Here is a 12,187-nt window from a genome sequence, read left to right on the forward strand (position 1 = left end):
AGTTAATGTTCCAGATGACACTGGTGTCCTCACAGGATGCTTCTGTCTTCTGGTCACATGTTGTGCATCAGTCCTTGGAAAGGGAGGTCCATAAAAGAGAAATTGTCAGTGGGTTTACTGATCATATTATCTAGATTTTGCTCCACTGATCCTCACAAATGGACAAGAGGCTTAAAACACTACAGCAAAGAAGTTGCAAAGTGAAGAATGATATTAGTGATGCAGACACATAAGGAAATAGCAGAGCTGACACTCTGCTGCTTCTACAAGCTCTTAGTCAGGCTCACTGCCAGGTCAGAAAACCATGAGGAACTCAAGTATGGCAAGATGTTGACCAAAATAAGATGGAAAGTTCTAGAAAAGTGTATTTGAAATCTTAACATCTGGTATCATTAATGATGTATCTCATACTAAGTATATACACCTTGAAATACTGGCTTATAAAAATACACATATATACTTTATGATAAATAAATATACATATATTGGGAATGTATGCTCAACTTTTCTTTTTTTATTGGAAAAGCTTGGTGACCACTGCTTTCATGTAATAAATGCAGAACCTGTAGTAGGTATAGGAAGAAACTTCTGGGTGTGCATAGCATAGGCAGTTCATTGTTCCTGGCAACTGGGGGGACAGATCACAGATAGTTGAGCTGCGTCATGAAGAATGAATGAAATGTCAACAGAGGAAGAAAAGGAGAGGCTCATTGCAGATTGAGGGAACAGTATGAGCAGAGACTCAGGGACTCAGAGAACATAGCCTAGAAAAGAGAGCAATGGGCAAGTCCAAGTATCCTGGAATGTACTGTGTCTAGGTGGAGGGATGGCTGGTAACGCTGGAAAGGTGGATCACACCCAGATTCAGAGGACCTGAATTCTATGTTAAGAATTTGGACCAGACACTACAAGCTATAGGGTGTCAGTGGAGTATGAGTGGATGTATGAGTGAAGAAATCCCATGGTCCAATTACTAGTTTGGTTGTCTCTGACATCACTTTCAGTGGTAAATTGGCCCAGGGAAATGTTAGAGTAGGCAGCTATACAGGCTCTAACAGGATGGGGGGTGGCGGGCAGTCAGCAACAAGGAAGTCGTGGCCAGCTATTGGGAAGGTCAGAGGCCTGTCCTGCCAGCACTCCCCAAGGCAATCAAACCAGGCAGGCCCAAGATGGCGGATGTGATGACAGGAAACCCCTGACCAAATTAGGAAGAAAAAGCAATGAAACCCTCCCTGCTTCCTGCCCCAAGTAATGAATATTCTGCCCCCTGGTTAACAACTATCAATAAAAGATTGGAAACCAACCCCCAGGGTGAGCCACTCTCTCTCCAGCTGGAGCTCTGTAGTGTACCTTTTACTTTAATAAACTTTCCTGCTTCTGTTAGTCATCCACTGTGCTGCGTCCTTGAATTCATTCTGTCCTTGAATTCATTCTTGTGACAAGACCAAGAACCTTCGGTGACTCGTTCCAGTCTGGCTGGGTCCAGGCTCCAGGGCCCAGACTCCTCAGTTCACCTGAAAAAGGAGGAGAGATAAATGATGATATTGACTTTGGTTTTAAGAATATCTATCTATCTATCTATCTATCTATCTATCTATCTATCTATCATCTATCTATCATTATGTACCTTTTACTGAGAAACTTAGAGCACTATACTAGAACCAAGACAAAAAAATAACACTTAATATTTAGGAGATACTAAGAATTAATCCTAATTTTTTTTTTCATTTCTAATTGTGGTAAAATGCACAAAACACAACACTTGCCATCTTAGCCATTATTAAGTGTAAATTCAGTGGCATTAAGTACATTCTCTAAATGCTGTGCAACCATCACCACCATCCATCTCCAGAGCTCTTTTCATCTTGCAAAACTGAAACTCTGTCCCCATTAAACACGAACTCCCCATTATCCCTTCCTCTCAGCCCCTGGAGACCACCATTCTTTCTTTTTTCTTTTTTTCCCCCCACCATTCTTTCTGACTCTATGAATTTGACTATTCTAGGGACCTCATATACATGAAATCATATAACATTTGTCTTCTGATAGCTGGTTTATTTCCTTAGCCTAATATCTTCAAAGTTCCTCCATGTTATGTCAGGATTTCCTTTTTTTTAAAGGCTGAGTGATATTCCATTGTATGTGTATGCCACATTTTATTTCATCTGTCGATGAATACTTGAGTTCTTCCACCTTTTAGCTGTTGTATATAATGTTGCTGTGAACATGATCTCTTTGAAATTCTGCTTTCAATTTTCTGGGTATATGTGAAAAACAGTCTCTTTTAGTAAGTTTCCTTTCTACGGGGTTATTTTGAAAGAGGTAGAGAGTTTTCCCAGAGGTTCCCTTAATGTATTATTTTCTTGACAATGTACCACAGATATGTGGTGGCACTCACAAGTGGTCTGGGCATGTCAAGCCCTTAAGAGTTCCTGTTCAGAAGCTGCCCTGTTTCTTTCTTCAATGAAGACATAGTTAATATCCACCAGGCATCTCAATCCAGGAGACAAAGGGTGTTACCATAGGCATGTGTGTATCTGTCTATCTGAATACACAGGGGTGTTTTGTTTTGTTTTGTTTGTTTTTAAGTAGGCTCCATGCCCATCGTGGAGCCAAACATGGGGACTGAACTCATGACCCCGAGACCAAGACCTGAGCTGAGATCAAGAGTCGGAGGCTTCACCAACTGAGTCACCCAGATGGCCCTCAATATAGTTTTAATTTTATTTAAACGGCAAGCAAAGGTCTAAGAGCAGAAGTAGAAGAGCAACGGAGCACTGCCTAGACCTTCGTGAGCAGCCCCTGCTGATGCACCAGCCTCTAAGGTGGGGTGGCAGACCTGCAATCACCTTACCCCACAGCTGTCTGGCACTAACTCTGAAAATGGCTCCGGAAGCCTATCTGTGTGTGTGTTCTCAATTCATTTCATAAGGGATTTATTTATAAATTTGTTGATTTCACGGACTGCACCTTGCAAGATGCGCCCTGTCAATCTGAGCATTTTGTAATGTTCCCATGTAAGGGTACTTTCTATTCCTCTGTTTCTGTTTTCTACACCACCTGGCTCTGTATGGTGAAATGCCATTTACCTAGGATTCCCAGACCAAGCATTCTCTGGCTTTGCCCTCCCCCAGCCCGAGGATCTTACAGATCACTGATACTGTGGGGGAGGAGAGCCGGCTTACACTAGGGAGGCGGTGCCTTGGAAAGCCGGGTTCTACCCCCCTCTGCCCATTTGTTTGACAAAGAAGGCAAATCTCTTCGGTGAAAGCTCAGCACTCCGCCTGGACTGAGGCCATTTGAACTCAAATTCGAACGCAGGCAACGGAAAAACAGCCAGCCTTACCGAGGAACAAAAGCAAGTATTTCCGCACTGCCCTGCACTCACGGACTCAGAATTTTCCCTGCTCGTTCTAGTCTTTTGTTACCTGGGCCGGCTGCTCCCCCCGGAGCCCCACGACCTCGGAAGGACAGGGGCTCTGAGACTCACAGCCCGACAACCCTTGGACTAAAGAGCACCAGGGCAGCTCTGCTGGGAGCTGCTAGCTTCTCATCGGGGGAGGGGAAGGCCTGGGAGAGGAAAGGGGGAGGACAGTGGCATGGAAACAGAGAGAGTGACAAAGCTGAGAAAGCAGAGGTCTCGGTGGGGCCCAGGAAGCCCGTGCACCATCTCCTTCGCCACAGTCACACTATGGGGCTGCGACCCCTTCCTCTGGGCATTCGACTCCTTTACGTCGGTGTTAGGATTGGTAGTTTTATTTAATATTTCTAGCTGGAGAGTATTGAGAAGAGTGAAAAAAGGAAATAATGATGGATTGGCAGTCTCTTTCAATTCCTCTTCATTCATTGGCCAAGTGTCGGTTGCCTAGGAAACCGCTTGCAGCTTGAGGCGGAGTAGGCTGTCAGGCTACCCGGACTTGGGCTGTGTATCGAGTGGTGAATGCAGGCAGGCAGTAGGGAAATCCGAAAGCTAGATGTCTTGTAATTTCAGTAAGTGTGTTAAAAAAAAAAAAAAAAAAAAAATCTTGCTTTAAGAAAATAATGCTTTAAAAATTTACTACCAAATCAGCAGTACAATGCTCCTTATCAGACTTCAATTAATTAAAACAATGACTCTGTGTGTAATCATAGAGAAATGCAAAATCACTTGAGAATTTGCCATTGAAAATACTCTGAATATTGTGAGAGCAAATACAACTTTAATAGCTTCAGGGGTATCTCACTCACCTCAGCCACCTAATCTGTTATGCATAGAATAAATGTTGGATTTTATTTTACACTGCGTTGTTTCTACAACTGTCTGGGAAAGGGAAATTTTAGGAATATTGGTACATCATTAAAGCTAATAGCCTGTAAGTGATGGTGAAATATATTGTCCTGACACCTTTCACATCTGGTATACAGTGACCGAGGTGGAGAAGAACTGTGTATAATTCACAAAAAGAAATGCTGGAGGACCCAACTGAGGCCGGATCTATTTATGCTTTGGAGGCCCTTACCAGCCTCCCCTCAGGAGCTGTACGGAATACAGATGATAAGGATTAACAGATAAACGGAAAGATCGGGGAAAGATTTGGCTGTCATCAACGTTCAGCTTTCCGACCCCAAATCAGCTTCTTGCGAAAATAAAAATGTGTAGCAGCATAATTCCAAATTGGGAAGGGGGGCAATGGAGAGGCCTAAAGCCCTTAACAAGAGTGCCGGCTCCGCAGAGACTGGGGTGGGCGACAGTACCCGCAGATGTATGAAAGGGAGGGTATCCGGGTTTTCAGAAGAGTGAGTTCCAGCCTCACCCCATCCCAAGCATTCTCCCCTAAAATAAACCCGAGAGGAAAGGGCCCTTTTATCCACCTAATCTCGCACTCGCGTTCTCAGCCGACACTCCGTGGCAATCTGGCTCTGAAACCGAAGCTGAGAAAATAAACCATTAGGTGAGGGAGGCTGGCGGCCGGCTCAAATTTCCCGGCCTGGAGCAGATCCCCTGGAGCGCAGCGCGCCAGGGTTGCCCCTTGGCCCTGGCAGCCAGGCGCTCATTGCTGGGCGCGCGTCTACACAGAGCGCGGGTGCAGCCCCAGCGGGGGCCTTCCCGCACGGCTCGCCCCCCCCCCCCCCCGCAGCCGCCGTCCCCAGGTCCGGGTGCTGACACCAGCCACAGCTCTTTCGGCCTGAACGTGGTCACCCTCCCCGAGGGCCGGGGTGCCTGGAAGACGGGATTCCAGCCTGAGCCCCGTTCTTAACTTGCCGTGGGACCTTGGGAATCGTTCACCCTCTACGTTTCTGCGTCTGTAGGGGCTGGATTAGAAACTCGGGGTCCTGGGTCCTTGGAACCCTCAAGTGGGGCCTGTGGGCGGACCTTCTGCTCCTCTGCCTCTCGCCCGACCCCATCCCAACCCCACGAAGGGGAGCCGCGTCCGGGGAATTCTGCCCGGAAGGTTCAGTCTGGACGTCATGGGTGTTTGGGGGAGGCTGGGCTTTTGTTCTCTGGGTTTCTCTTTGTGCACTGGAATTGAGTTGAAAGCCCCCCTTTCACCTCCCAGCGGGAAAGAAAGGCGGTGACAGCTTGCTGATAGTTCTGGGAGGGTCTCACTCAACAGCTGCAGGCTCCGCTCCCCCACGGGAACCCGGGTCATTCGGCCCCTCTCGCCGGAGGATGAAAAGGGGTCACGTCACCTCGCAGAAGACCCGTCCCGAGTCGAGAGGGGGAAGGGCGCTTCGCCCACGGAATTGCAGGGGCCAGGTTCCAGGTCGGCAGTGAACATTTCAGCCACCCTTTCCGCTCCCACCCTTGAGCGCAAGCAGGTTGAGCACCCTCTCCCCATCCCCCCTCACACACAGACACACGAAGAGTAACAAAGAGATCATCTCCTCCGACCACCTAGAAACTGTGGATTTGAAAGTGTCAGTGCTCCGAGTCTGCGCACGCGCTCTGTGCGCGTCAGGGTCTCGGGTGGCTGCTGCCTCGCTCTGCCGCAGTTTTTAGGCGTGTCCCTCACCCCCATCAGCAGCACGAAGGTCGGGGACCTCGTGGCCGCCGCTGGGTCTGGCACCTGATGAAAGAGAAGAGTGTTAGCGGTGTGGTGGGCCATGATCACCCGCGGAACCCATTTCCGTCCTGGACAATAGATGAACCCAACCCAGAGAGGGAGAGCGCCGGGGGTGTGATTTTTAAAACTCAGCCGTGGGAGGTATCCCACACATTTGTGAGCCCTTTGTTCTGCCGCAGCCCCGCCCCCCGGACCCCACCCTCGTTCTGACCGCTGGACAGTACCCGTGCGCGGACAGCCACACCCACCCCACCCACTCCGGAGGAACAAAAAGCCAGCCCGCGAGGTGGAGGGGTCTTTGGTACCAGCCAGGGAGCTGGGGACTCTTGGAGAGAGTCGGATGGGCTGGAGGGGGCGCGGAGGCTGCCCCACCCCTGGATGCAGCAACCGCAGTAGAGGGAGCAAGGAGCCCTTGACAGAGACAAAAGAGAGCAGGCGGATGCTGGGGGCAGGGCGCAGGGCCCCCTGGGGCTCCTGGGCTTTGGGGTCCGGGGTCACGGCTCTTCAGACCCCACAGCCTGATCACACACGATTTTCTCCTGGGCTCGCCTGTCCTCCCAAGGCTCTGTGTGACCAGGGTTCGGCGGCTGGACAGTCGCTGGCTTCTAGGGTTGGGGAAAGAGGCAGTGGTCTCACGAGGGACGGGTAGCTTAGGGATCTCAGGCCGTTGGGCGAGGAGACGCCTCAATCAGCGCTGGCAGTGCGACCTACACCCCCCTCTACCCTTCCACCTGCCAGCACCCCGGCACAGCGCACAGAGGGCCTCTCCACCTGCTCCAGTCTCCCTGCTCCCCCCATCCAGTACCAGCTCTCCCCCCACCACCGGCCTGCCCCAGGGGTCGCCCTCGCTTCGCCACCCTCCCACCCTCAGCTCCTTCACCTACCCCCAATTCTCAGTTCCCAGCTCTTCCACCTCCCCCGCCCCAAGTCCTAGACAATGCCCACGCCTCCACCCTACTACCCCAAACCCCCACTCCTCGCCCGGTCCGCAAGCCTGTGCTGATTGGCTGCGGGCCCAATGTCCAGCCCCCAGGATGGTCCTTGGGGCTCGGAGCATTACGTCAGCGGGGCCTGGAGAGCTCTAGCTCGAAGGGGACTGGGGCACTCGGGCTGGGGGCGCGGCCTACGCGGGTCGCCCCACCCTCCTTGCATAAAAGGCTGAGTCCGCTGGGCCGGCGCTCTCAGACAGTCGGTTCCGGATCGCATTGCCCGTGACCCCGCGGTGGGTGTTTAAGGGAGGACGGACAGACTGACCAGACGCCGACCAGGGCCAGAAGAAGCTACCTAGCACCATGCGTGAGATCGTGCACATCCAGGCCGGCCAGTGCGGCAACCAGATCGGCGCCAAGGTGGGCGCTCCGGGAGGGGCGGGGTCCGGGGGGGGGGGCGCCCTGGCCTGTAGCCCCTCGGAGTTGCTCGGCTCGAGCCTCGACCTGAGCAGGGCCGGGGCTCCCCAAGCACAGACCTTCCCGGCAGCTTTGTGCGGCCTTGTAGGGCGTGGGCTCGGGGACGACTTGGAGGTGGGGAGGAAGTTCGCTTTCATTTTTGCTGTAACTCAATTGGAATCCCGGCCACTCCTTGTTCCCCGCTTTCTCCCTGCTCCTCACTTGGCCAGACAAGCTTGCCTGGAGAAGGCGCGGGTGTGTCCCCGAGGCTGTGCGCGCGGGTTTACGGGAGGGGCCGGGACACGGGGAGAAGTGGTTTTACCCGCTAGAACCCCAGTCGAGCTGTGGGGGAGGGGAGGAGAGCGATTGTCTTGAGGTCTCTGGACGTGCTTTGAATCTCAAACCACCCTCCTTCCGTTCCTCCGGTCCCTGCTCCCAGCCCACCCCCTCCGCGCCGCTGGGAGTCCCTGCGCGCCCGCCGCTGCGACTCTGAGCCGCGGCCGCGCGAGCCCGCAGCTTTTGCAGCTCCAACCCCCTCCCACCCCCCACCCCGCCCCGCCACCCGAAGAGACCCCCGCCTCGGGCCGCCCGCAGCTGTTCGCCGGGGAAACGCCCAATTTCAACTTTCTGACCCTGCACAATACAAGTCTTGCGGCGGAGCCGGGTCAGCTGCCTGAAAGTTCGGGTTTTGGGAACTGAGTCGAGGGGTTTTCATTGTGAGACTCGGTCTCTCTTTGAGGGGTCGGGCATGGCTAAATGCAAACTTTTTCTGTGTCTTAGTTTTGGGAGGTCATCAGTGATGAGCATGGGATCGACCCCACTGGCAGTTACCATGGAGACAGTGATTTGCAGCTGGAGAGAATCAACGTGTACTACAATGAAGCCACTGGTAATTGCCTTACCATTCCCCCCCCCCCCTTCAATTTTTAACTCTCCTGTCCCCAGGACTAACTCCAGGAGTGTGGCCCCAGGGGAGAGTGGACTAGCGGATTTAGAATTCCCACTCTTTCACTGCAAGATTTCAGCGGGTGGTTCACAACCAAAGCCTTTGAGAATCTGATCGGTTCTGTGTCCTTCTTTGTTTGGGGACAACAGTAGTGCCTGCAAAAGGGGCGGAGGGGAGCCTCTCTCTTTAGAGCTCTCTGCCTGCACATCTAAGTCCAGCTGTGTTCCCTGCAGGTAACAAATACGTACCTCGGGCCATCCTGGTGGACCTGGAGCCGGGCACCATGGACTCGGTCAGGTCTGGACCATTCGGCCAGATTTTCAGGCCCGACAACTTCGTTTTTGGTGAGTAACTGACATGGCTGATGGCAGGGGAGGCTCATTTGACAGTGTACAGCTTGGGGTGGAGGGGTATGACCACGTAAGGGAAAGTACTGAATGAAGAACATCCCGTTGTGTGCCCATTCAGTCTTAACATAAGCTAAAACAAATTTGCCTTTCAACCTTTAATAGCCAGGTATTCCTAGCCTTCCTTGTTTATAGTTATATCCATAACCAAATATTTTAATGTCTGGCCATTTGGGTGGTAATCTGAGATAATCTTATCTGAACACTGACTTATTGATCTATATTAAGGGGTTTAGGGTAAAAAGAATTTAATCCAGTCATCAGTGCCTTATGAAGTCTCTCCTTCTGGCAGGCCAGAGTGGCGCGGGCAACAACTGGGCGAAGGGCCACTACACAGAGGGAGCCGAGCTCGTGGACTCGGTCCTGGACGTGGTGAGGAAGGAGTCGGAAAGCTGTGACTGTCTGCAGGGCTTCCAGCTGACCCACTCGCTGGGGGGCGGCACGGGGTCCGGGATGGGCACGCTGCTCATCAGCAAGATCCGGGAGGAGTACCCAGACCGCATCATGAACACCTTCAGCGTCATGCCCTCGCCCAAGGTGTCCGACACGGTGGTCGAGCCCTACAACGCCACCCTGTCGGTGCACCAGCTGGTGGAGAACACCGATGAAACCTACTGCATCGACAACGAGGCCCTGTACGACATCTGCTTCCGCACCCTGAAACTGACCACCCCCACGTACGGAGACCTCAACCACCTGGTGTCGGCCACCATGAGCGGCGTCACCACCTGCCTGCGCTTCCCCGGCCAGCTGAACGCCGACCTGCGCAAGCTGGCCGTGAACATGGTGCCCTTCCCGCGCCTGCACTTCTTCATGCCCGGCTTCGCGCCGCTCACCAGCCGCGGCAGCCAGCAGTATCGGGCCCTCACGGTGCCCGAGCTCACGCAGCAGATGTTCGACTCCAAGAACATGATGGCCGCCTGCGACCCGCGCCACGGCCGCTACCTGACCGTGGCCGCCATCTTCCGCGGCCGCATGTCCATGAAGGAGGTGGACGAGCAGATGCTCAACGTGCAGAACAAGAACAGCAGCTACTTCGTCGAGTGGATCCCCAACAACGTCAAGACGGCCGTGTGCGACATCCCGCCGCGCGGCCTCAAGATGTCGGCCACCTTCATCGGCAACAGCACGGCCATCCAGGAGCTGTTCAAGCGCATCTCGGAGCAGTTCACGGCCATGTTCCGGCGCAAGGCCTTCCTCCACTGGTACACGGGCGAGGGCATGGATGAGATGGAGTTCACCGAGGCCGAGAGCAACATGAACGACCTGGTGTCCGAGTACCAGCAGTACCAGGACGCCACGGCCGACGAACAGGGGGAGTTCGAGGAGGAGGAGGGCGAGGATGAGGCTTAAAGTCACAATGAAAGCAGGTTAGGGAAAGTCGAGGAGAAGGAAAGCACGGGGGAGGGGGGCTTAGTGGTGAAAATCTCTTGGCAGTTGAAGGAAAGAAGCATGGTCTTCTCTAGGTGTGTGCGCTGGGTCTCTGGTGCTCTTCACTGTTGCCTGTCCTTTGGGGTTTTTTTTTCTTTTTGTATTATTGATGACATCAGTGTAACATTTGAGCTATTTCCGAGCTACTGTTGTAATGGCTAAAATCACATAAACGTTTGTGTCCTAACGGTGTCTTCTCTTCTGTCTCCTTCTCTTTATTGGCTTCTTTATAATGGTTTTGCCTGTTAACTTTCAGAACACGTCATATTAAATTCTTCCTCTAGAAAAGAGAAGGGAGAGGTAAAAGTTCAAACGAATTTACTCTGTCCGTGTGGTAAAACTGAGCCAACCACAGTCATACCCAATATAAGATGGGACATCAATGCGAATTTGTAAATGCCCTTAAATATTTTATTAGTTGAAAGGATGCCTCCTTGAAAGCAGACTAAGTGTAATTTCATGTAGAAATCCTATGTCTTTACTTCTTTACAAAAAAAAAATTTTTTTTTTTAATAGTTACTACCTGCATGCAGCACACGTTCTAAAGGATAGAGAGTGGAAAGGAAGTCTCTTCCTCCTGTGTTCCTTGCTACAGTTTTCCTCCCTGGAGGGCAACCATTCTTAGCACTGTTATCTCTCCAGCATCCTTGAAGAAATATTCCATATATCTTCAAACAGATGTAGATTATTCCCTTTTTTTCTTTCTTCACACATCTTATGATGATAGTAACACTGTTCTGCTGCCTCTTTTCTTCACTGAACAGTATGTTTAAAATACAGAGCTTCCCTCCTTGAAATGGATACACAGTATCCATTATGTAATCCTGCCATACTTTATTTCATTGGTTCCCTACGATGGCCATGTAGGTCCTTTATGCTTTTTTCTCATGGTGCCACAATGAGTAATTTTGTGCATATATCATTGTGTATATGAGAACAGCTATCTTGCAAATGTCTCTGTGGAGATTTTCTGCCAAATTGTGCCATGTTCTGCCTTAGATTGGGCCAGTCAGTTTCTCATTTGGGGAACAGAAGTGGAGTGTTAAGTTATAAACAAATGTATAACATTTATTTATATACCCCTATAGGAAGAAAAAAAATAAAACTGGAGGCTTATGATTTTTCCTATTTTTAGACAAATGCAAAATTAGGAAAAATATTACTTTAAATTTGACCCTGTATTTATTTCATTCTAGTTGGTTCTACTACATAAATGTTTTTTTTTTTAAAAGAGAGGAGGAGAAAAGATGAGGGGTGGATAAGGGATTTCCACATTAAAGAGGCTGAAGTATATATGAAGATGGTTCCAAGGAAAAGTGTGAACATTATCTAAATAGTGTGAAAATGGCCTCCAAAATGGAAAAGAGTAGCAATTTGCAAGTATTATATATTATAAAACCTAGACCTAGTGATGAGTAAGGACAAATGGATCAGAGTCAGTGATTTCTTCAGTTTTCTATATTTAACAGTGAATTGGCTGGTGCCATTCCTGCTGAGCTGGTGTAAAGCTTCCAACAACTTAATTGAAGGGTAACATTGGTTTTAAATGCCCTGAACACTGGGTCAGCTGCCAGGGCCCCCTGGATCCTTGGCCATGCATTCCCCACAACCTGTCAGATACATGATCGGTAACTTTGGAGAAGACAGGGATTGCTGCCGGGTGCTTCTTGGCATACCGTAAGTATCCTGCTTCTCTTTCCCACCTTGTGAGAAGGGGACAGGCAGGCACCCAGCAGGCCAGCCTGCTAGCCTGTCAGCATATCCCGTCTGCACACTGCTAGAGCTTACTTCAGCATGATTAGAACAGTGGGTGCCAGACGGACCAGTCAAGCAGATGCTCTGGGGCAAAACTTTAAGAGCACCGTTGTACAAGACAACTTGAAATGCATACTTTTTTTTTTTTTAAGATTTTTTATTTATTTATTTGACAGAGAGATAGAGAGAGCACAAGTAGGCAGAGAGGCAGGCAGAGGG

The 12,187-nt window shown here is 50.8% G+C and overlaps 1 protein-coding gene across 1 annotated transcript; it reads left to right on the top strand.

Moving 5' to 3' along the window:
• The first annotated feature begins 7,213 nt into the window (after positions 1-7,213).
• On the top strand, positions 7,214-10,400 carry TUBB2B (tubulin beta 2B class IIb). The gene is made up of 4 exons (XM_045866122.3): positions 7,214-7,393; positions 8,210-8,318; positions 8,609-8,719; positions 9,075-10,400. The coding sequence occupies exons 1-4, from the start codon at positions 7,337-7,339 to the stop codon at positions 10,133-10,135; spliced, it is 1,338 nt and encodes a 445-aa protein (XP_045722078.2). The 5' UTR covers positions 7,214-7,336; the 3' UTR covers positions 10,136-10,400.
• Positions 10,401-12,187: the final 1,787 nt, after the last annotated feature.

Source organism: Mirounga angustirostris, unplaced genomic scaffold (genome assembly GCF_029215605.1).
Source record: "Mirounga angustirostris isolate CCGP_5_RB_7025 unplaced genomic scaffold, mMirAng1.0.hap1 SCAF_8, whole genome shotgun sequence".
In the NCBI taxonomy this organism is placed as follows: Eukaryota; Metazoa; Chordata; class Mammalia; order Carnivora; family Phocidae; genus Mirounga; species Mirounga angustirostris.